At 45.7% G+C, this 25472-nt stretch overlaps 1 protein-coding gene across 1 annotated transcript in view; it reads left to right on the forward strand.

The window, feature by feature from the left end:
- Positions 1-25472, forward strand: part of LOC140730960 (uncharacterized) — a 405020-nt gene that overhangs the window by 368471 nt on the left and 11077 nt on the right. Inside the window, exons 59-63 of the mRNA XM_073052071.1 lie at positions 3287-3340; positions 5235-5252; positions 6161-6214; positions 8524-8586; positions 20039-20204. Of these exons, the coding sequence (XP_072908172.1) occupies positions 3287-3340; positions 5235-5252; positions 6161-6214; positions 8524-8586; positions 20039-20204 (355 nt within the window). The remainder of the gene's footprint in view (positions 1-3286; positions 3341-5234; positions 5253-6160; positions 6215-8523; positions 8587-20038; positions 20205-25472) is intronic.

The following is a 25472-nucleotide window of genomic DNA, read 5'->3' on the forward strand; positions in this document are numbered from 1 at the left end:
GTTGAGGCTTTGGAGAGGGTGCAGAAGAGGTTTGACAAACAGACAGACTTTATTGATCCCGAGGGAAATTGGGTTTCGTTACAGCCGCACCAACCAAGAATAGTGAGGAAATATAGCAATATGAAACCATAAGTAATTAAATAATAATAAGTTAATCATGCCCAGTGGAAATAAGTCCAGGACCAGCCTATTGTCTCAGGGTGTCTGACACTCCGAGGGAGGAGTTGTAAAGTTTGATGGCCACAGGTAGGAATGACTTCCTATGACGCTCAGTGTTGCATCTCGGTGGAATGAGTCTCTGGCTGAATGCACTCCTGTGCCTAACCAGTACGTTATGGAGTGGATAGGAGTCATTGTCCAAGATGGCATGCAACTTGGACAGGTTCACCAGGATGCTGCCTGGTTTAGAGGGCATGTGCTATCACGAGGGTTGGATAAACTTGAGTTGTTTTCTCTGGAGCACTGGAGGCTGAGTGGAGATCTAACAGAGGTTTACAAGATTATGAGAGGCATGGATAGAGTGGACGGGGAGTATTTGTTTCCAGGATTGCTATATCTAATACCAGAGGGCATGCATTGAAGGTGAGATGGGGTAGGTTTGTGGGGGAGAGGGGTAAGTTTTTTACTCAGAGAGTTGTGACTGCCTGGAATGTGCTGCCTGACATGGTGGTAGAGGCAAGTACATTAGAGGCTTGTTAGAGACATTTGGATAGGCACATGGATGTAAGGAAGATAGAGGGATATGGACATTGTGTAGGTAGAAGGAATTGGTGTTTGGATGTTTTTGATTTGCTTTTTAGCTGGTTCAGTACAACATTGTGGGCTGAATGGCCTGTTCCTGTGCTGTACTATTCCATGTTCTGTACATCTCTCTTCCTCTTGACTAAAAGTTCCAGCTCTCTTGTCAACCCTGGTTCCATCACTCTACCATCTTTACCCTGAGCTGAATACTGTGCTTAGGTCAGACCTCTACAACTGAGGGTAAAGGCACATATATTGGAAGCTCATGTGTAACTAAGAAGAAGAATATTGTTCATTGCATGTGAGGCCTCCTCTAAACGCAGATTGTGTGGAGGTTTCGAAGTCTGCAAGGGTGATGCCCAGTTTCCATTTACCTGTCATGAGAACAGCATTATGGGTAGTTCAGCCATGACTGATCTACTCCTGACCTCAGCCCCACTTCTCCGGAGACGAGGGTGCTGATGATGAACAGCTGCCTCTGAAAATAAATATCTCTTCTTTAGGAAGTGTCAACCTCTTAGTCTGAAACTCAGCCTCCAATTCTTAATGTCCTTTAGAGGAAATTATTCTCTTAGCATCCACTGCTAGGCCCTCTCACTATCTAGATGAACTCTTGATCCCTTGATGATCTTGCACCTTATTGCCTGCCTGCATTGCACTCTCTCTGTAACAGTAACACTTTATTCTGCTCCTTGTTGTTGTTTTCCCTTTTATTATTGGTTTGGCCATGAGACTAAGTGATAAACGAGGTGATCTTGTCAGTGAGTGAGTGAGTGGGAGCAGTGAAAGAGGTGAGACTGTGTGCAAAGGAGCGTAGACAAAATAACAAAAGTGTAGCAGACAGACAGCCAGACAGGTTAGTCTGGGTACAGCCTCCACTCCCAAAGGAGGCAGACAGTCAGACAGGTTAGTCTGGGCACAGCCTCCCACTCCCAGAGAGGGTAAAAAGCTGAGTGGGGAAGAGGAGATGCAGAATACAAACAAGGTGAACCAATATCATAGATAGTCCACCGAGGCGATGGAGAAATCAGGGTGCCTGGAGTTGTACAATTCAATATTGTCAAGAAGGATGCCTCCTGCCCAGACAGAAGATGAAGTGTTGTCTCTCAGACTTGTGGTGGACCTCACTCTAACAGTACAGGGATGACAGACTGACAGGTCAGTGTGGGACTGAAGTGGGAAATTTTTCAGTATTTCCAGCATTTTCTCTTTTTAATTTAGATGGAATTAGAATTAATTTATTTTTGCATATTCGTGCATACTGTTCGTTACATGGTGTATTGAGGCAAAATAATGACAGATTAAGACAATAGACAGTAGGTGCAGGAGTAGGCCATTCAGCTCTTCTAGCCAGCACCACCATTCACTGTGATCATGGCTGATCATACACAATCAGTACCCCGTTCCTGCCCTCTCCCCATATTCCTTGACCCCGCTATCTATAAGAGCTCTATCTAACTCTCTCTTGAATGCATCCAGAGACTTGGCCTCCACTGCCTTCTGGGGCAGAGCATTCCACACATGATGTACAATAAAGTGTAAAAACTACAGAGAAAGTGCTGTGCAGGTGAACAATAAGGTGTAAAATCACTACCAGGTTATTAAGGTTATTATTACAAGGTTATCTTATATGAGGCCTGTTCAAGAGTCTGATAACAGTGGGATATGAGCCTTGCTTACAGGATTTTTGTATCTTCGGCCTGATGCAAGAGGGGAGAGAGGAGAATGTCCGGGTGGGTGGGGTCTCTGATTATGCTGACTGCTGCCTTGCTGATGCAGCAAGAAGTATAGGCAGAGTCCATTGAGGGGGGCCTGGTCTCTGTGATGTGCTGAACTGTAGCCAGCACCTGAAAGGTTTATTTCAATCTTCATTTACTTGTGCTTGAGTTATTAACTGTAATATTTTAAGCTGAAATTTGGATGCATTTTTTCATCTGTTTTTACTCGGTGATAAGGAGAGAGGTGTTTCGTCCCCGCAGTGGGGGAGTTGGAACTGTAGTTCCACACTCGGCCAGAAGAGGGCAGCTTCGAGCCACAGCGGTGAGGCATATCAATCAAAGAGAACTAATTGCCTTCCAACCCCCATCCCTACCCCTACCCTACCCTACCTCCGCCCCTTACCTCCATTATGGACTCCGATTATCCTGGGACTGCCAACACTGCAGTATGAATCTGATACCAACCTGACTGGGCAGAGGTTGGATGTCCACCTGATTGGCTGATTAGATATTTGCATTAACGAGCAGGTGTACCTAATGAAGTGGCCACAGGGAGTAAATTATTTTTTGGGCTTTTAATTATTTAAGCTTAATTATTTAGACTTTAAATTATTTTCCTAAGTATTTAATTGATTTTATTATATTTTAATTTTAAAATATTTTGAGTCACGTAACAGTTTTAAGTCTTTAAATCGGTTATTCCCAGGGAGGACCAGATGGTTTGATATTATTGAGAGTCAGATGTATTTAATTTAAGATATGCTTGGATAAACTTTATCTATTTGGCATTGTATAGTAAATCAAAGTGGCATTGTTTGTGTTGGCAGGGAGAAGCTGGTCACCCTGGTGATGAAGGAAGGAAAGGGTTGCCAGGAGTTCTGGTAGGTTGTGCACGTTAATTAATGCGGTGCACTGTTAAAGCTTCAAGTGGTTCACATATTTTAATCATTACCCAAATTATTTGCCCAAGGTTCAGATCTTGAAGGAAGTGTGGTTGTGTGCTGCTTATCTGGTACATATGCTGCCCGGCACAAGATCCCAGCAAGGCACATGTCCAGTACCTGAACAACAGGGGCATGGAAGAGATATCCCAAGAGATACACCTTAGTCAATAAAGTCAGAGAGCAATACAGCACAGATACAGGCTTTGGCCCAGCCAGTCCACACCTACACACCAGTCCTCATAGAGGGATCAGAAGTGGAGAGAGTGAGCAGCTTCAAGTTCCTCTGTGTCAAGACCTCTGAGGATCTAACCTAGTTCAACATATCGATGCAGTTATAAAGAAGGCAAGACAATGACTATGCTTCATCAGGAGTTCAAAGAGATTTGGTATCTCAAAAACTTCTATAGGTGTACCGTGGAGAGCATTCTGACAGGCCGGTCACTGTCTGGTATGGGGGTGGGGGGGGGGGGTCTACTGGACAGGGCCAAAAGGAACTGCACGGGGTTGTAAATCTAGTCAGCTCCACCTTGGGTTCTAGCCTACAATGTAGCCAGGACATCTTTAGGGAGTGCTGTCGCAGGAAGGCAGCGTCCATTATCAAGGACCTCCAGCACCCAGGGCATGCCCTTTTCTCACTGTTACCATCAGGTAGGAGGTACAGAAGCCTGAAGGCACACACTCAGTGATTCAGGAACAGCGTCTTCCCCTCTGCCATCCGATTCCTAAATGGACATTGAACCTGTGAACACTACCTCGCTTTTTTAATATATATTCTGGTTTTTTTTACGATTATTAATCTATTCAATATACATATACTGTAATTGATGTACTTATTTATTGTTGTTATTATTGTTTTATTTTTTCTTCCCTATTATGTATTGCATTGAACTGCTGCTGCTAATTTAACAAATTTCTCGACACATGCCGGTGATAATAAACCTGATTCTGACTTCCACGGTGCCCACCCAGATAGAACCAATTTCCCACGTTCAGTCCATTTCTCTCCAAGACTCGCCCCTGCATGTACCTATCCAAGTGATACCTGCCTCAGCTACTTCCTTCGGCAGCTCGTTCCATTTAACCGCCTTCGTCTGTGTGAAAATGTTGCCTCTCAGGTCCCTTTTAAATCTGCCCCCTCCCTCACTAAACCTATGCCCCCTAGCTTTGGACTGTGGAGAAAATTCTAATATCATGTCTATGTCACAGTTTGAAACACTTCTATATGGTTGCCCCTCATTCTGTCACATTCAGGGAATTAAAAACCTCTCTATAAACTTCTCTCTATAACTCAGGTCTTCTCGTTATGCCCTGAAGCCATCAGGTGAAGCTCCAGCCAGATCTCATCCCAGGAGATGGCTCCGTAACACATTTTGTGAAGCCATTTCCTCCAAGCTCCAACCCTGAGCTCAGGCGCACGTTCCCCCTGGGGCCACAAGGGTTTCCCCTGGGTGCAACGGTTTCCTCCCTCATTCCAAAGTCATGCTGGTTGGTGGATAATTGCCCCTAGTGTGTGTTTGAGGGGTAGAACGTGGGGTGAGCAAATGAGAATATCCATATTTAGCATAGATTGGTGCCTGATGGCCGATGCAGATTCAATGGGTCGAAGATTTCTTTGCTGTGTGACTCTGTGTCAGTAGATTTGAAGGAGAAGGTTCAGAGGATGTTGAACAACATTAATAGAAAACTATTTTTACCTGGCCATAATCTGTAATGAACTCAGTTCTTTTTCCAGCTTTTCTTTTTGGGAGCGTGGCATGGTCAATCAAATATGTTCGATACAGATTATTTCATGTCATGGAAATCAAGTTCAGTGTTTTGTTCTCTCCTACAGGGTCGCCTTGGACTTAAGGTAAGTGGTTTGCCCCCTGTGCAGTGAGTGTGTTGGTGCACAAGTTACTCCTGTAGTGTTGCACTTGTGGTAAGTGTTTTGCCCCCAGTGCAGAGAGAGCATTGGTGTGGAAGTCATTCCTATGGTGAAGGTCCATTTCATTGACTTTAGTTGTGTACAGAGTGAAAACCCTTTCCTGTCGGGTGTATACTGCCTCTGATCCACAGACAGGTTCCCCCCTCCCTCTCCCCCATTGGATTTAGCTGGATGTTATATGGGTAATGAGTTAGAATTGGAATGTGCTTTGTGCTAAATGGACACCAGGGTTCTACCAAGATCAGGTACAACTGAAACTGATGAAAGTTGTGAATCATGTCGAAGCCCCCATGGTGAAACTCTCCCGCCTGTAACATTTGCTCAGGGTTTCCCATTCAGTGCTACGTTGCCCCAATGTTACATTGATTTTAGATTTACCTACCCACTATCAGCGATTATCAGTTCAACACTCGGCGGGATGATGGAGTTGGAACTGCTTCATCAGTGTCTTGCGAACTGTTCAGGTCGTTACGCGGTGCGTTGGGGTGGAGCGCGGCAACACGGCAACAGAATTCAGAATAAAGTGGAACCGAGGAAGTGTAGCGTAGGTAGGCCATCGGGCGCGAGATCATAACGAGGTCGATTGTGAGGCCAAGCGTCCAACTTAATTGACATCTCAGTGGGGAGAAGCCATCTTTGAGTTTGAGCCCAGGAGCACGTGCTTTCAGGCTTGTGTGTCCTCTGCCCTGGGGAATGGGGGGGGGTGGCAGAAGAGAGGATAAGTCTGGGGTGGATAGGGTCTGTGATTATGCCGGCTGCTTTACCTTTTCAGAGAGAAGTACAGACAGATCAAAATGCAACTAAAACTGAACAGGTTTACCATTTGTTCTCAGGGACTTAAAGGATTTACAGGAAGCCCAGGAAGAAAAGGCATTCGAGGACCACCAGTAAGTATTGAACTTTGTTCCATGTGTCCCTCCAGGTGGGCTGGACATCAAGCACAGTTTTATACTCATAATATCTGCACTTCATTTTAATATACAGTACCCATAATGTTTCAATTCCCTATTGGGCGCTGTTGGATTACAGTCTAAATTGTCATTTTTATTGTGTATTAGCTTTCCTTATAGGTGGTGATGTTTGTATAATCATCTGTTTGTAAATGTTCAGTGATTCAGAGAGCTGCTTCTGTATTTTCTGTACTTCAAGGAAATTTGTAAGCCTGTTGCACACTGGCATAAATTGAACTGTATCACAGATTGTTCTTATCAAAAGAATCTCCCTCATCTACCTGCGCTAGTTTTCAGAATGAAAATGACCATTGGGCAACGTTTATTTATTTATCTATCTATCTGTCTGTATTTAGTGACACAATATGGAGAAGGCCCTTCCAACCCATCGAGCCAGGCTACCCCAGCAATCCCACAACCCAGATTAACCCTAACCTCATCACGGGATAATTAACCTGCAGCACGTCCTTGGACTCTGGGGAAAACACTGGAGCACCCGTTCCACAGGGAGGACTCCTCACAGAGCAGTGCCAGAATGGAACTGTGAACTCCGAGCCGCCCCGACATGTAATAACATCGCGCTAACAGCTACACCTCCATGGCGCCCAGTTTTTCAGCTCTTTTCTTGTTCTCTCCTCCCTCCGTACTGAGAGTAGAGTGAGTTGCTTACAGTTTGAGTTGGAGACCTGCAACTCTGCTTTACTGTTGTACCTTTGTTATGAACGTCGAGTAAAGCAACTGCGACCACAGATTTTCCAACGCTTTCGTGACTTCCGAAGACAATATCATTTCCTTGTCTCCCTTGTCGCTGCACACGCTGTCCCCTCTGTAGATGAGGGACTGAGGGTAACAGTCTCCAGTTGACAGCTGATGTCGGGGTGTTGGAATGAGGTGATCATCCATACAGTGAAAAAGCGGAGTGAAAGCGGAAGGAGAAACAAGTGCTCTCGGCAGGCGTGAGGGAAGTGAGGACCATGCAGGCAGGCAAATACAATCCAAAGTCCCACAACTTTTAGGGAAGAAGAAACCGGGAACTGTTTGATGCCACTGAGAATACAAAGATGGGAGGGAGTTATACCGTGAGCTCCCTGTTGTCTGCAACCAACTGAGTGGTCCTGGTTTTAATTAAAGATGCCAGATTTACCCCCTTCCCTCTCGCTGGGTGTTACCTACCACCTGCCAGGTTACACACTTTCCCCTCCCCCACCTTCTTATTCCAGCTTCTTCCCCCTTCCTTTCCAGTCCTGATGAAGGATCTTGGCCTGCAACGTTGACTCTTTATTCCTTTCCGCAGATGCTGCCTGCCCTGCTGGGCTCCTCCAGCATTCTGTCCGTCTGTCTTTACATTTCCTTTATCTTCTCTGCTGGTCCATCGGGATTCCAGGGGTCCTGGGGGTGCCTGATGAACCCGATGCCGGATCGACGGCCTCTTCTGCACGCGAGCAGGAGGAGCTGGGCGGTCGTGAGAGGGTGCACCTTTCCGCTGGTGACGTGTGTGCTCCCCGTGCCGGGCCCCGACCCAAATGCTGCTTCTCCACGTTGAGCAGTCGCAGGCCGGGGACCGCTGAGAGTCGATAGAGATCACTGCCTTTCCTCAAGGAAGCTTTGACCACATTCTTTAACCTGTTGCCTGCCTGGTGACTTCCTCCCAAGGAACTGTGGGCCTCTTTCAGGAACCTTATGTGACCTGCTCAACATAAGCCAGGTGATAATTGCGGCCCCTGTACTGAGGAAACTCGAGGGATAGCGGATGCTGTCAGCACACAGTTTGCTGGGTGAACTTCGCGGTACGTTCCTCCAGCAGGTTGTTAATTGCTCTCCACCGGGGAGATCAAGGATCAAGGATAGCTTTATTCACCAGATACATTTATACGTATTAGGGATTTGCTGCTGTGTGTTAGCAACAAGAAAACAGGATTCAACAATGAATAATGATGTATAAAAAAGCTAATAAAGCCATTGGCCTGGCAGTAAACACTGACACTGATTTACCTGGCCCTCCTGGAGTTCTAATACACTATGAAACACCTTGGTAAGCAGCAATTCACCCCTAATAGTCTACTAAGCCCCTGTGATGATGTACATTTGGAAAGTTAGAGCAGTGAAGGCTTTCTATGTCGCTGTTTGTCCTATCAAACAAGAATGCTCCTGCTGCAGAGACGGCATCTAGATTGAGGAGATGCGCAGCATCAGAAAACGTGGAAGTTGATTTGATTGTTTGACAAGACTGTTTTCCTCTCTCTCAGGGTCCCCCCGGTCCTCCTGGTCTGCCTGGCCCTTTGCTGAAGATATCTGGAGAGGATTTCCAGGTAGGGAGTTGATGTTTTCCTACACTGTACACAGGTTCTCGTTCGCCGGGCACCAGCGCAGGAGGGCAGTCACATCCCATTCCTCTCCTTGGCCCTTGAGCCAAAGTAAACTATTACAGTAGATGGTGTGGCCATGAGATCAGTGTCACTGATTCAACATACCCACTACTTCAGCCTCAAGTCCCAGTCCTGCGAACCTAGAAAGATGGACCATGTGCAATGATTCTCCTTCCTCTCGGGATCAGGGTCACAGTCCCTCAGTGACCGCAGTTGCTGAGCTACAGACTCGGCATAGCTCGCGTTCACACCACGCTGAGCCACCCCTCTACCAGCTGCTCCACAGGGGCTAATATGCAGACTGCCTACGTCATGCAAGGCCCTGCAGAACTTTTCAATGCTCCCGCCTCAACGCAGATCTCACAGTCGCAGGAAAATGAGGCAGCAGCCTGCACAGTTTCTCAGCCAGAGAACACGGCTGAAGAGCAAGTAAACAAGCCCTCCACAAGGATTCTGGTCTAATGCACTGAGGGTTGAAGGGCTTCCAATTCACAGTTGTCACAGACCAAATACTGGATGTACAGAGGGATCTTGGGGTCTAAGCCTGAAAGTGCCCCCACAAGTAGATGGCGGAGTAAAGGTGGCAAATGGCTTGTGCTTGCTGATAGGGTTAGGGCATTGAGCATAAGGGTAAGAAAAACGTGTGGCAGCTATATAAAACCTTGGTTTAGCTATATAGAGTATTTTGTCCCATTAGAGAAAGGATGGAGAGGTTTTGGGAAAGGACACTGAAGTTTACCAGGATGTTACCTGGTATGAGCTGTCAGGAGAGGCTGGACAAACTTGTTTTCTCTGGAAGCTGAAGGGTGACTCAATGTAAGTTCATGATGTTATGAGGGGCATAGACAGAGTCTTTTTACCAGGGTATAAATATCAAAAACTAGAGGGCATGCATGAGGTGAGAGGGGGAAATATTGAAGGAGGTGGTAATAAGGTGGGAGGTATAGAGAAGAATTTCCCCAATCCCATCACTGGAGGCTCCATTGCAACCTGGACAATCATGCTGATGGATTCCAAGATGCAAGGTATGAGAAGTGGCGGTAGGAATATCACGCACCATTTTTTTGAAATCGTCTATATTTGTCCTTTCAATTCATAATTCAAGTCAGAATGACTGATGCCTAGATGAAGGAAGACAAATTTGCTGGTCTACAAACCAAACAGGTTATCAGTGCCAAGCTATTTGTAAAGAAGTCTAATGGGACCAGAGGAAATCGTATGGAAGGCATTCAAAGATACTGAAAATTTTCTTGGCAACTACAGAGCACCAGACCACAAGCAGCTGGTTGACAACACGTTTCAAGCACACAAAACCATGAAGTGCAACATGCCACTAAAGATTCATTTTCTGCTTTCCCATTTAGACTTCTTCCCTGCAAATCTTGGCGCTGTCATTGACGAGCGTGGTGAAAGGTTTCACCAGGACATTGCGGTCACGGAGAAACTGTATCAGGGCAACTGGAACCCATTAGTGCTGGCTGATTATTGTTCAACACTTAAGTGAGAAGCCTCAAACACTGAGTACAAATGAAAATCCACAAAACGTTTTTTGCCTTGTTGAGCTATTGCAAAGCGCAATATTTATATTCAATAAAAGTCAATTTCTTGTTTCTCCAAATTCCTAAATGATACAGGTAGCCTTCAAGTATATCTGTGTTCAGTGTCAGGTGGTCTATCATAAACAAAAAAATATCTGAGGAAGCTACACTTTCAAAAAATTTTATAGTGCAGTGTTATCATCCAGTAGCACTTACATCCACAGGGATGAAGTGTTTTGAGAAGATGGTGATGAAACATATCGATTCCTGTCTAAGAAGTGACTTGGATCCACTCCAATTTGCCTACTGGAGCAACAGGTCCACAGCAGATGGCATCTCGTTGGCTCTTCGCTCAGCCCTGGAACGTCCAAACAGCAAAGATGCAGACATCAGGATGCTCTTTATCGACTGTAGCTCGGCATTCAATACTAACGTCCCTTCAAAGCTACTCAATAAGCTCCAAGACCTTGGCCTCAATACCCCCTTGTGCAATAGGATCCTTGATTTCCTCACTTGCAGACCCCAATCAGTTTAGATTGGTAAAACATCTCCTCCACAATCTCCATCAGCACAGGTGCACCACAAGGCTGTGTGCTTGGCTCCTGCTCTACTAGCTTTACACTTACGACTGAGTGGCTAAGCACAGCTCCAGTGCCATATTCAAATTTGCTGATCTCACCACTTCGTGGGTCAAATCACAGCATGGCAGCATAGTGGTTAGCACAACGCTTTGCAGTGCCAATGATCCGGGTTCGATTCCCACAGCTGCCTGTAACGAGCATGTACGTTATCCCCGTGACCACGAGGGTTTCCTGTGAGTGCTCCGGTTTCCTCCCATAATCCAAAAACTTACCAATTGGTAGTTTAATTGGTCATTGTAAATTGTCCCGTGATTAGGCTAGGGTTAAATCTGGGAATAGCTGGGAGGCACGACTCGAAGGGTCAGAAGGGTCGATTCCACACTGTATCCCAACAAATAATTCAATACATACCAAAGATGGTGACAAACCAGCATAGAGGAGAGAGATTGGACATCTGGCTGAGTGATGCCACAGCAACGACCTCTCACTCAATGTCAGCAAGGTCAAGAAGGCTGATTATTGATTTCAGGAGGAGAAAACCAGAGGTCCATGAGCCAGTCCTCATTGGTGAATCAGCGGTGGAGAGGGTCAGAAACTTTAAATTCCTTGGCGTTATTAGTTCGGAGGACCTGTCCTGGGCCCAGCACGTAAATGCGTTTACAAAAAATGCACAACAGCGCCTCTACTTCCTTAGGGGTTTGCGAAGATTTGATATGACATCTAAAACTTTGACAAACCTCTATAGATGTGAGGTGTAGAGTATATTGACTGACTGCATCACAGCCTGGTACGGAAACACCAATGCCCTCGAACAGAAAATCCTACAAAGAGTAAGGATGTGGATCAGTCCGCCATCGATAAAGCCCTCCCCACCAGTGAGCACCTCCACACAAAGCGCTGCTGCAGAAAAGCAGCCTCCATCATCAGGGATCCTCACCACCCAGATCATGTTCTCATCTCACTGCTGCCTTCAGGGAGCAGGTACAGGAGCCTCAGGACCCTCACCACCAGGTTCAGGAACAGTTACTACCCCTCAGCCATCAGGTTCTTGAACCAAATGGGATAACTTTACTCAACTTCACTTGCCCCATTACTGAAATATTTCCACAACCTATAGACTCACTTTCAAAGACTTTTCATCTCAGGTTCTCAATATTTATTGCTTATTTTCTATTACTATTCTTTCATTTTGTACTTGAACGGTTTGTTGTCCTTTGCACACTGGTTGATCGCCCAAGTAGGTGCAGCCTTTCATTGATTCTATGATGGTTATTATCTTATTATGGACTTATTTAGTATGCCCACAAGAAAATGGATCCCTGGGTTGTATATGGTGACATATGTGTACTTTGATAATAAATTTACTTTGAACTTTGAACCAGCACAACTTAACCATGTTTTGGGGGGCAGCCTGCAAGTGTCGTCCTGTAATCCGGTGCCAGCATAACACGCCCTCAATGTTGAGCAGAACGACATAAGCAGCAACAACAATGACAAAATCAATGAAACAGGCTTCTTTCCCACCTCACACTACACACACTGACAGACCTCCGTCACACAGAGACAGGTCTCCGTCACACAGACAGACCTCCGTCACACAGAGACAGACCTCCGTCACACAGACAGGCCTCCGTCACACAGAGACAGGTCTCCGTCACACAGACAGGCCTCCGTCACACAGAGACAGGCCTCCGTCACACAGAGACAGGTCTCCGTCACACAGACAGACCTCCGTCACACAGAGACAGGTCTCCGTCACACAGACAGACCTCCGTCACACAGAGACAGGCCTCCGTCACACAGACAGACCTCCGTCACACAGAGACAGACCTCCGTCACACAGAGACAGGTCTCCGTCACACAGAGACAGGCCTCCGTCACACAGAGACAGACCTCCGTCACACAGACAGACCTCCGTCACACAGAGACAGGCCTCCGTCACACAGACAGACCTCCGTCACACAGAGACAGACCTCCGTCACACAGAGACAGACCTCCGTCACCCAGACAGACGTCCGTCACACAGACAGACCTCCGTCACACAGACAGGCCTCCGTCACACAGAGACAGACCTCCGTCACACAGACAGACCTCCGTCACACAGAGACAGGCCTCCGTCACACAGACAGACCTCCGTCACACAGAGACAGACCTCTGTCACACAGAGACAGACCTCCGTCACCCAGACAGACGTCCGTCACACAGACAGACCTCCGTCACACAGACAGCCCTCCGTCACACAGAGACAGGCCTCCGTCACACAGACAGACCTCCGTCACACAGACAGTCCTCCATCACTGTGGTGAACTACATATTCCTGTCTGGACATGCCCCCTGCTGACTGCTCCTGTGGCTCCTCCCACAGACCCCTGTATAAAGGTGATGGAGGTCTGAGCCCGGCCTCTCAGTCTCCAGGATGTAGTATGGTGGTCACTCACTGCTTGTTCCTTCTTCCAGTCAATAAAAGCCCATACCTCGCTTTTACGTCTCAGAGAGAGTTATTGATGGTGCATCTGTCACACAGACAGACCTCTGTCACCCAGAGACAGGCCTCCATCCCCTGGACAGTCGGCCTCTGGACTCCTTGGCCCTGGACACTCAGACACACAGACGTAGGGTCCTCACCCTCCAGACCCTGGCCAACACTTGCAGACATTGGGCCTCCAACTTCAAGACGCGCCAAGGGGCTTTAACTTTCAGGAATTACCTCTGGATTCGCTGACTTCGGAATCAGAATCAAAATCAGGCTTAATATCAGTGGCGTATATCATGTAATTTGTGGCTTTGTGGCAGCAGTACAGTGCAATATGTTTAAAAAACTATAAATTACAATGAAAAATATACTGTTCGTGGGTTGGTTCATTTTCCATTCAGAAATCTGATGGCAGAGGGAAAGAAGCTGTTCCCAAAATGTTGAGTGTGTGTCTTCAGGCTCCTGTGCCTCATCCCAGATAGTAGCAATGAGAAGAGGGCACGTCCTGGGTGATGGATGCTGCCTTTTTGAGGCATTGCTCTTTGAAGATGTCCTTGATGCTGAGGAGACTAGTGCACATGATGGAGCTGGCTGAGTTTGCAACCCTCTGCAGCTTTTTCCGATCCTGTGCAGTGGCCCCTCCATACCAGACACCAATGCAATCAGTTAGACTACTTTCTATAGAAACTTGCCAGAGTCTTAGGTGACAGACCAAATCTCCTCAAACTCCTAATGAAATATAGTCTCTGTCTTATCTTTATTGTACAGTAATTGTAGCAATATGTTGGGCCCAGGATAGATCAACAGAGATGTTGCCACCCAGGAGCCTGAAACTGTTCACCCTTTCCACTGCGGATCCCTGGATGAGGACTGGAGTGTGTCCCCTCAACTCCGCCTTCCTGAAGTCCACAATCAATTCCTCGTTCTAACTGACACTGAGTGCAAGGTTGTTGTTGCAACCCAACTCAACCAGCTGATGATATATCTCACTCCTGTACGCCACCTCGTCACCATCTGAGATTCTGTCTACAGCAGTTGTGTCATCAGCAAATTTATAAATTGTCTTTGAGCTGTACTTAGCCTCACAGTCAGGGGTTTGGGGAGAGTAGATCAGTGGGCTATGCACACATCCTTGAGGTACACCAGGGTTCTTTGTCAGCAAGCAGGAGATATTATATATGCATTGACTGTGGGTTCCTGGTGAGGAAGTCAAGGATCCAGTTGCAGAGGGAGGTACAGAGGACCAGGTTTTGAAGCTTGTTAATTACTATTGAGGGTATGATGGTGTTGAATGCTGAGCTGTAATCGACAAGCAACAGCCTGACATAGGTATCACTTTTGTCCAGGTGCTCCAAGGCCAAGTTGGAAAGCCAGTGAGATTGCACCTTTGTAGACCTATTGTGGCGATAGGCAATTTGCTGTGGATCGTTGTCTAGGCAGAAGTTGATTCTAGTCATGACTAACTTCTCAAAGCACTTCATCACAGTAGAGATAAGTACAACTGGGTGATAATCATTGAGGTCACTCACCCTGTTTTTCTTGGGCACTGGTACAGGTCCATAATCCCTTATCCGAAATCCTTAGGGGCCAGTTGCATTTTAGAATTCAGAATTTTCCGGGATTCTGGATCCCTCCTTATTGGTTCCAGGACCCCTAGCAGATACCAAAAAAACACATATGCTCAAATCTCTCATTTAACCTGTCTTAGTGCAGGTGGACTTTAGGACCCTGCGGAGCACCAGACCTACACACATCCTCCCGTATTCTTTAAATCATCTCTAGATTACTTATAATACAGAATACAATGTAAATGCTATGTAAATAGTTGTTATACTGAATTGTTTAGGGAATAATGACAAGAATTTTTTTTATTTCCAACAAAATCATTCAATAAAACATAAAAATATATAGTTTCAAACGAACCGAATCAAACACGTGGTAAATGATTTATTGGAATAAATGGAGAATGTCACTGTCACTATAAAAATTCAGTAACTTGTCTTTCTGTTTCTTTAAATCATATACAGTGGTAGTTCCAACATCATATTCTTCAGTAAGACGCCGCACAGACACACCACGATGAAGCTTCTGCAATAACTCCACTTTCTGCATATTTGATAATGATAGTTGCTTCCTTCTCCTTTTCTCATTGTTACCCACAGGGGTATCTGCAGCCCTTTTTGACATTTTCACAGTGAAATTAAACAAAGTCAACAGTGAACACAAAATATCAGCGAACAGCAAATGCACGTGTAACCAGTACGAGCGCTGAGCCGCAACTGACGTCTGGCGGCCTCTGCTGGTGCTGCCACGTCACACCTGAGTGACGTCAGCTGTTGGCGAGAAAATCTTCGGTTTTCGGAGCTTTTTGGATTTCAGAATTTCGGATGAGGGATTGTGGACCGGTATGAATGTCGCCCTTTTGAAGCAGGTGGGAACCTTCAACTGCAGTAGTGAGAGATTAAAGAAGTCCTTCAACACTCCCAGCAGTTGAGGTTCTCAGTGCCCTACCAGGTGCACCATTGGGGTGTCACGCCTTGTGGGAGTTCACCTCTCGAAAGATGTTCCAACATTGACCTCCAGAGATCACAGGGTCACCAAATGCTGCAGGAATTCGCACAGGTGTAGTGTTATTCTCCCTTTCCAAACGGGCATAAAAGTTGTTGAGCTGATCTGGCAGTGAAGTGTCACAGCTATTCATGGTGTTACGTTTTACATTGTAGGAAGTAATGGCCTGCAAACCCTAGCTTCAATGGAAATCTTTTTTTTTCCTCTTAAAATAGCTTTCTGTAGGTCATATTGGCCTTCTTGTATACTTCTCGATCACCGGTCTTGACCGCCACAGGTCTGGCCCTCCAGAGACTGGGAATCTCTTGGTTTATTCACGGTTTTCGGTTTGGGTATGTCCAGCATGTTCTTGAAGGCATGCACTCATCCGCACGGGTCGTGCATCTTCAACTGTGGCATCTTCATTGATATTCGAAGATGAATATCTGAACACAATCCAGTTCTTAAAGCAGTCCTGTAATTGCTCCTGTAGTCCTCCTCCCTTGACCATACCTCATAAACCATGTGTGACAGAACAGTATGACATGGCTATAAGCACTGGAGCCCCATGTGGGACTGTATTCTTCTTCTTCCTGAAGAAAGAGAAGAAAGCCCCTAACTTGGAGTGGAGTCATCGCGACGCCGTTGTGACAGCATTTTTTAGCAGGCTTTCTTGACGCTCAACCCAGCACGGACGGAAAGCATGCAAGGGAGCTGGCTGTATTCGAACTCGGGAGCCTTCGCTCCGAAGTCCGGAGCTGATGCCACTACGCCACCGGCCGGCTATTGGCCCTGAGGTAATCAGTTTTATATTTGCCAGCAATATGGTAGGAAGTGGAGGTGTCAGGGCCCTGCATTTCAATCTTACTTGCAGCCCAGCACTCTTCCCACGTTTCCCCTCTCATAAAGGAAAATTGCACTCGCAACCACAATCTGCAGTCTGGTGTCTACTGATTTTGAGGATCGATAGATTTTTTAAAAACACCTTATAACAATGTTGCTTACTGAAGTGACATGTCTGTGACTGTGGATTTCAGCTGCAGTAGTCCTAATCAGGAGTACTTGATAATTCCCTTCAGAGCTGCGTGCAAAGAATTTCTGGCGCCATCTTGGTTCTTGCGGTGCACCCACTTCGTTGGATAAATTGTGAACTCACAAAAAAGAATCATACAGTAGAGATGACTCAAATGACTAAGATAGAATTCTTTAAAAATGTACAGGTGTGTGGATTGGAAGGGTTTTGATGGGTAGGAAGGGATAGGGAGAGAAGGAACAAATGCTGGTCAAGTAAGACTAGCTCAGATGGGCATCTTGGTCAGTATAAACTAGTTGGGCCAGGTGGCGTATTTCTGTGCTCTATGGCTCCATGAGAGATGGGTGAGGCAAATAGATTTTACACAGGGAGTTGTGCGTGCCTGGAACACGCTACTAGGGCTGGTGGTAGAATCAGATACAACAGTGATTAGTTAAGAGATGGTGAGATAGACACATGTGTGTACAGGGAATGGAGGGATATGGATGATATACAAGCAGAAGAGATTTAGTTTAATTTGATATCGTGCCTGGCACAGATATTGTGGGCCAAGTGGCCTGTCCTTGTGCTGTGCTGATCAATGGTTTGTGTAACTCGGTGCCCCACGCCCAGTTACTGGTACACTGCACTCCTCTCCGGCAGGTGGCTGTTGTTTCAATTGATGTTCCATTCATGTATAAATTGAAGGGGAGTGCAATAATCTGGGCAACGTTTTCATGAAAAGACCTGTTTCTATTGTTGCTCAAGGTAAATTACTTCAAAATTCTGAACATAATTCTTAGAGTGCACCCATACAGTTGGATCAATCATTCTTATGATCTGATATTGCTAAGGCTGTTGTGTTTAGACTCCTTGGAATGGTGAAATAAAACAGATTGTTGATGGTAACTGTGGAGAAACAAGCTCAGCCTTTGGTAACTTGTCCCAGAACTTTAACTCTGTTTCTCTTTCCATTGATGTTACTGGAGTTGCTGACTATTCCCAGCACTTTCTGTTTCCATTTCCCATTTCTAGCATCCAAGCTACCTAAGAAGGTCTCATTCTGTTTGGGTCTGGCATCTCCGAGTCTTTCTGTCAGTACCTCCAGTTGAACTTTGTCTTTTTGTGTGTTTCCCTCTAGCCGTCAGTCTGTGGTTTTGTATTGCCATGTGCTCTTGTTTGTTTTCATGCCCCATGTGCCCCTGTCCCCACTCCTGCTCTACTCCGGCCCCTGTATTACTGAGTACGCCGTCTCTCACCTGTTTCTCATTATTACCCGTATTGCTGCCACCTGTGTCTCATTGTGCTCCACTTATCATCTGCCTCTCTGTTTACTGCTCAGTGTATTTCAGTCCTGTGTTTTCACCTGTTTGTTGCCAGATTGTGCCAGTGAGTTTTCCTGAGCCTTTCCAGCATTTGTATCTGAACTCTGCCTGTTTCCTGATTCTGCTTTTGGATTTCTCTGGAATTTTTGATCTGCGCCTGAACTTTGACGCTGACTTTGTGGCCGCCCCCCCCCCCCCCCCAAGGATTTGCTACTCAGTTAATATCACAATGTGCACAGTACACGGTCTGCGATTGGGTCCCTGCTTCAGCGTCCTGACACTTTCTCAACCAACTCCTGTTTTGAGCAATTGCCTCTGATGTCAAAGAAAGTCTAGATAAATCGTCATTTAATTAATTTAAGTTTCTGTACGCTGACACCTGGAAAATGTTTTTTACTCTAAGCACGAAGGCTGTGTTACAGCTCCGCATTGTTACTGCATATCACACTAGTTGGTTATACCGGATGGCTTTACCACAAAGCTCTGGTTATCATCTTCTGTGATCTTTTCAGGGTTGGCATTGTAAGATATCATATCAGTGAGTTAAAACAGAACCTTTAACACTGACTAAGAAAGTTAGTTTTTTTTTCCTAAGCTTTATACACCATTGTTTTAATCATCGATCTTTTCAATATATCTTAATTTTAAGTGCCATGACTAGCTCAATGCAGTGGGTCTTGTGACTGGAGTGTCAGAGTAACTTCTTTACTTCCATCCACATTAAGTTCTTAGCAAGCTAACCAGCACGATCGAGCTCTGGATCTCCGCAGTGTTGGTGAATACCGTCTATAGTGCTTGCAACCAGCATCCATTGCCACTGGAACAGCTGTATGTCAGAAAGATGTGGATCTGCGTTAAGGGTGCTTGGATGTTGACTAAGAAATAGAAAATAGTAAATCGTGAACAAATACAGCAAATCATAAATCACTTCCATCTGCTAAATTGGAATTTCCCTGTGGCCAATTTTAATTCCTGCCTCCACTGCTGTTCCAGCATGTTAGTCCACGGCCTCCTCACTTGCCACGATGAGGCCACTCGCAGGGTGGAGGAACAACACCTCATACTCCGTTTCAGTAGCCTCCAACCTGATGGCATGACCATCGATCTCTCCTTCCAGTAATTTTTCCCCTCCCTCTTCCCTCTTCTCTTATTTCCCACTCTGGCCTCTTGCCTCTGTTTCTCACCTGCCTATCACATCCCACGGTGCTCCTCCTTCTTCCCTTTCTCCCATGGTCCACTCTCCTCTCTTATCAGCTTCCTCCTTCTCCAGTCCTGTATCTTTCCCACCCTCCAGCCTTTACCCATCACCATCTAGCTAATCCTCCTTCCCCTCCTCCCACTTTTTTATTCTGGTATCTTCCCCCTTCCTTTCCAATCCTGATGAAGGGTCCTGGCCCAAAACATCGACTGTTTATTCCCCTCCGTAGATGCTGCCTGACCCGCCGAGTTTCTCCAGCACTTTGTATGTTGCTCTAGAATATAGTAAATTATGTTGGTGATTTACGATGATCGAAAAGCAGGTAAGCACATTGTCTGAATTTGTTGATTTGATGAAGACAGTACGAATCACTGAGTGGGCTGTGCAACATACAAAATCTCTGATTGTGAACATGACTTCACAGTTGCCAGTGCCTCACAAGCTCGGGTGACACAGTTCACAGGTAGGTGATGCTAGTGATCTGCACAATCTCGACGAAGTACAGGCAGTTATTGTCCTCCCATGTCTTGTGGCTGAAGCCATACATCTAGGGAGTCACAGCAGGGATTTGGCACATTCTGTTTCCATACGAGCTTCCGTTAAAAATTGCACCCCTCCAAAGGCATTGAGAAGTGTTATGCAAGAGCTGAACCCTTGTAATGCTCCTGAGATAAGGAAACATATAAATATTCTGTGCTTTTGCGTTTGTCTCTTCTGACAGCTGATGATGAACAAAACCCGTGGCTTGGATTCCAGGAGCATATGGAAGGCTTTGGAAGCTTTAAATATGGAGATTCGGCATATAGTGGCCCCACCCACTGGAACCAAGGCCAACCCTGCCACAACCTGCAAGGAACTACAGCTGTGTCAGCCCCAGCTCCGTGATGGTAAGGACCAGTGTTGGGATTCAGGCCACTTTTCCCTGTGTGCCCCTCCTGTTTGTAGTTGAACACGTGCCATCTCCCACTTCAAGGGGTGTGGCCCTCGATGGCTCAACAGTCCACAGCATATTTCTGTAAGACCGCCGTCCGTATAGGGGAAGAATTAGGCTATTCGCTATGGAGTCATCCCCGCCATTCCATCATAGCTGGTTCACTTTCCCTCACCTGCCTTCTCCCCCATAACATTTGGTGCCCTTACTAATCAAGAACCCATCAAACTCTACTTTAAATATGCCCAATAACTTGGCCTCCACAGCCATCTCTGGCAATGAATTCCACAGATTCACCACCCTCTGACTAAAGAAATTCCTCTCAATCTCTGTTCTAAAGGGATGTCCTTCCATTTTAAGGCTGTGCCCTCTAATCCTAGACCGTAGAAAACATCATCTCCATGTCCATTCTATTTAGACATTTCAATATTCAATAGCTTTCAATGAGATACACCCCTTATTCTTTTAAGTTTCAGCGAGTACAGGCCCAGACCCAACTAAAGCTCCTCATTCCTGGGATCGCATGTGAGAATGTCCTCTGGGCCTTCGCCAATGCCAGCTCATCCATTTTTAGATAAGGGGCCCAAAACTGCTCAAAAATACTCCAAGTGTGGTCCGACAAGTGCCATATAAAGCCTTAACATTACATCCTTGCTTTTATATTCTAGTCCTCTCGAAATAACATTGTATTAACCTCTCTCACCACTAACTCAACCTGCAAGTTAACCTTTAGGGTGTTCTGGACAAGGACTCCCATCTCTTTGTACCTCTGATTTCTGAATTTGCTCCCCATTTGGAAAACAGTATACGCCTTTATTCCTTCTATCAACGTGCATGACTGTACACTTCCCTACACTGTATGCCATCAGCCACTTCTTTGGCCATTTTCCTAATCTGTCCAAGTCCTTCTGTAGACTCCCTATGTCCTCAAACCTACCTACTCCTCCACCTATCTTTGTATCATTCACAAACATAGCCACAAAGCCATTAATACCATCATCCAAATCATTGACATATAACAGGAAAAGGAGCAGTTCCAACATCAACTGCTATGGAACACTACTAGTCACCAGCAGCCAACCAGAAAATGTCCCCTTTATTCCCACTCTTTACCTCCTTCCAATCTTCCATCCATGCTAGTATATTTCCTGTAATAGCATGGGCTCCTGTCTTGTTTAACAGCCTTGTGTGCGGCACCTTGTTAAAGCCTTCTGAGAACCAAAGTGAACAACATCAAAATTATAGACCAGTGAGTCTTACCTCAGTGGTTGGTAAGCTGATGGAGAAGATCCCGAGAGGCAGGATTTATGTACATTTGGAGAGGTATAATATGATTAGGAGTAGTCAGCATGGCTTTGTCAAAGGCAGGTCGTGCTTTACGAGCCTGATTGAATTTTTTGAGGATCTGACTAAACACATTATTGAAGGAGGAGCAGTGGATGTACTGTGTATGGATTTCAGCAAGGGATTTGATAAGGTACCCCATGCAAGGCTTATTGAAAAAGTAAGGAGGCATGGGATCCAAGGGGACATTGCCTTGAGGATCCAGAACTGGCTTGCCGGCAGAAGGCAAAGAGTGGTTGTAGACAGGTCATATTCTGCATGGAGGTTTGTCACCAGTGGAGTGCCTCAGGGATCTGTTCTGGGACCCCTACTCTTTGTGATTTTTATAAATGACCTGAATGAGGAAGTGGAGGGATGAGTTAGTAAGTTTGCTGATGACACAAAGGTTGGAGGTGCTGTGGATAGTGTGGAGGGCTGTCAGAGTTTATAGCGGGACATTGATAGGAAGCAAAACTGGGCTGAGAAGTGGCAGATGGAGTTCAACCCAGATAAGTGTGAAGTGGTTCATTTTGGTAGGTCAAATATGATCGCAGAATATAGTATTAATGGTAAGACTCTTGGCAGTGTGGAGGATCAGAGGGATCTTGAGGTCCGAGTCCATTGGACACTCAAAGCAGCTATGCACGCTGACTCTGTGGTTAAGAAGGCATATGGTGTATTGGCCTTCATCAATCATGGAAATAAATTTAGGAGCCCGAGAGGTAATGTTGCAGCTATATAGGACCCTGGTCAGACCCCACTTGGAGTATTGTGCTCAGTTCTGGTCGCCTCACTACAGGAAGGATGTGGAAGCCATAGAAAGGGTGCAGAGGAGATTTACAAGGATGTTGCCTGGATTGGGGAGCATGCCTTATGAGAATAGGTTGAGTGAACTCAGCCTTTTCTTCTTGGAGCAACGGAGAATGAGAGGTGACCTGATAGAGGTGTATAAGTTGATGAGAGGCATTGATCTTGTGGATAGTCAGAGGCTTTTCCCCAGGGCTGTAATGGTTGCCACAAGAGGGCACAGGTTTAAGGTGTTCGGGAGTAGGTACAGAGGAGATGTCAGGGGTAAGTTTTTTACTCAGAGAGTGGTGAGTGTGTGGAATGGGCTGCCAGCAATGGTGGTGGAGGTGGATACGATAGGGTCTTTTAAGAGACTTCTGGACAGGTATATGGAGCTTAGTAAAATAGAGGACTATAGGTAAGCCTAGTAATTTCTAAGGTAGGGACATGTTTGGCACAGCTTTGTGGGCTGAAGAGCCTGTATTGTGCTGTAAGTTTTCTATGTTTCTAACTAACTCTCCTTCCTCTATCCTTCCTGTCATTTCCTCAAAGAATTCCAACAGATTTGTCAGGCAAGATTTTGCCTTAAAGAAACCTTAGTGACTTTGGGCTATTTGATTACATGTCTCCAAGTACCCCAAAACCTCATCTTTAATAATGGTCTCCAACATCTTGCCATCCATTAAACTTAGGCTAACTGGCCTATAATTTCCTATCTTTTGCCTCTCTCCCTTCTTAAACAGCAGAGTGACATTTGCAATTTTCCGTTCATCCAGTACCATTTCAGAGTCTATTGATTCTTGAAATGTCACTACTAATGTCTCCAGTTTCTCTTTCTGAACCCTGGATGGAGTCCATCTGGTGCAGGTGACTTATCTACCATCAGACCTTCCAGCTTCCCAACCATCTTCTCCTTAATAACAGCAACTACTCTCACTTTTGCCCCCTGATCCTCTCGAGTGTGTGGCATATTGCTGTTCTCTTCCATTGGTGCAAAATACTTAGTGAGTTTGTCTGCCATTTCCTTGTCTCCCATTACTACCTCGCCAACATAATTTTCTAGCTTTCGGATATCCGCTCTTGCCTCTCTTTTACTCTTCATATATCTGAATAAAACTTGATATTTCTTTTCTATTATTGGCTAGTTTACCTTCACATTTCATTTTTCTCTCCTTATTGCTTTTTTCATTGCCTTCTGTTTATTAAAGCTTTTGATTCCTTTAGCTTCCCACTAATTTTGCTACATTGTATGCTCTTTCCTTTCCTTTAATGCTGCTTTGAATTTCCTTGTCAGCCATGGTTGCATCATTATAACTTTAAAATGCTTCCCACAAGAAAATGAATCTCAGGGTTGTATATGGTGACATACATATATGCACTTTTATAATAAATTTACTTTGAACTTTGAGCTTTCCTCAACTCTAGGATGATTCAATCATGTGCCTTCTGAATTGCTCCCAGAAACTCCAGCCATTCTATTCTGCCATCACTCTGCTAGTGTTCCCTTCCAATCAGCTTTGGCCAGCTCCTTTCTCATTCTTCTGTAGTTCACTTTACTCCACCGTAATACTGATACAACTGATTCTATAGCTCCTATCTATCACCTCCTCATTCTCCTCATCATGCTGGAGCTCCAGTTCTCTAACACAGTTTGTAAGGAGCTGCAGCTTATGCTGATGTAGTTATCAGGGAGACTGGAGGTCCTTCTGAAGGAAACACTACTGACCCTGGACCCACTCTCAATGCGCTAGTTATGCACTAATGGACAAAGGAGTAAAGAAACTTGTCCGAAATTTCCCTTAGCCTTTCCTCGTGTCATCTAAGCCTCTTGAGCAGAAACCTCTAGTTAACCACACTAACACTGTCCCACTCAAACAATGACCACTCACACAAGAACTGCTCCATTTAAACCTGACCTCTTTACTTGTCTTTGCCAATTGCCTAAAAAATTTCGATGACTGAAGCCAGCTGAGAAGTTCCGAAAGGCCCCAAGCTCTTTCAAAACTTTGCGCTGCCTCACCGAAACGAGTGGCCTGGTGCATTAGACAGTGGAGATTGTTATCAGGGTTTACAGAAATATATTGATCAGCTGGGTAAGTGAGGTGGCAAGTGGAGTTTAATTGGATGTGAAAGCTGAAAAGACAGCTGAGGATAGGACTTTCATAGTGAATGGTAGGGTCCTGGGAAGTGCTGTAAAACAGAGGAATATATGTATATACTTCCCTGAAAGTGTGTCATAAGCAGACAGGGTATTGACAAAGGCTTCATCAGTCAGTGTATTGGGTATCAAAGTTGAGATGTTATGGCACACGTGTACAAAACATTAGTGAGGTTGCATTTGGAATATTGTGTTTGGTTTTGGTCACCCTGCTATATGAAAGGTGTCATTAAACTGGAAAGAGTGACGAAATGGTTTACACGGATGTCGCCAGGGCACGAGAGGCTGAGCTCTGGAGAGAAGTTGAGCAGGTTGTCACTTTGTCCATTGAGGAGGGATCTCATAGAGGTGTATATAAACATGAATGCACACTGCTATTTCCCCAGAGTTGGGGAACTAAGAACTGGAAGGCATAATAAGAACCTGCGGTGCAACTTTTTCACCCAGAGTGATCAGTATATGGAATGAGCTGCCAAAGAAAATGGTTGAGGCAGGTACATAAACATTTAAACGTACCTCAGATAAGTACATGAATCGAGGGATATGGGCCAAATGAGGGCAAATGGAGCTAGCTTAGGTGGGAATCTTGGTTGGCAGGGATCAGTTGGGCTGAAAAGCCTGTTTCCTGTCTCCCACCCCCCATCCTCATCACATTCTACAGGGGTTGTATTGACAGCATCCTGAGCAGCTGCATCACTGCCTGGTTCGGAAATTGCACCGTCTCAGATCACAAGACCCTGCAGCGGATAGTGAGGTCAGCTGAGAAGATCATCGGGGTCTCTCTTCCCGCCATCACGGACACTTACACTACACGCTGCATCCGCAAAGCAAACAGCATTATGAAGGACCCCATGCACCCCTCATACAATCTCTTCTCCCTCCTGCTGTCTGGGAAAAGGCTCCGAAGCATTCGGGCTCTCACGATCAGACTATGTAACAGTTTCTTCCCCGAAGCTA

The sequence above is a fragment of the Hemitrygon akajei genome, chromosome 7, assembly GCF_048418815.1.
Source record: "Hemitrygon akajei chromosome 7, sHemAka1.3, whole genome shotgun sequence".
In the NCBI taxonomy this organism is placed as follows: domain Eukaryota; kingdom Metazoa; phylum Chordata; class Chondrichthyes; order Myliobatiformes; family Dasyatidae; genus Hemitrygon; species Hemitrygon akajei.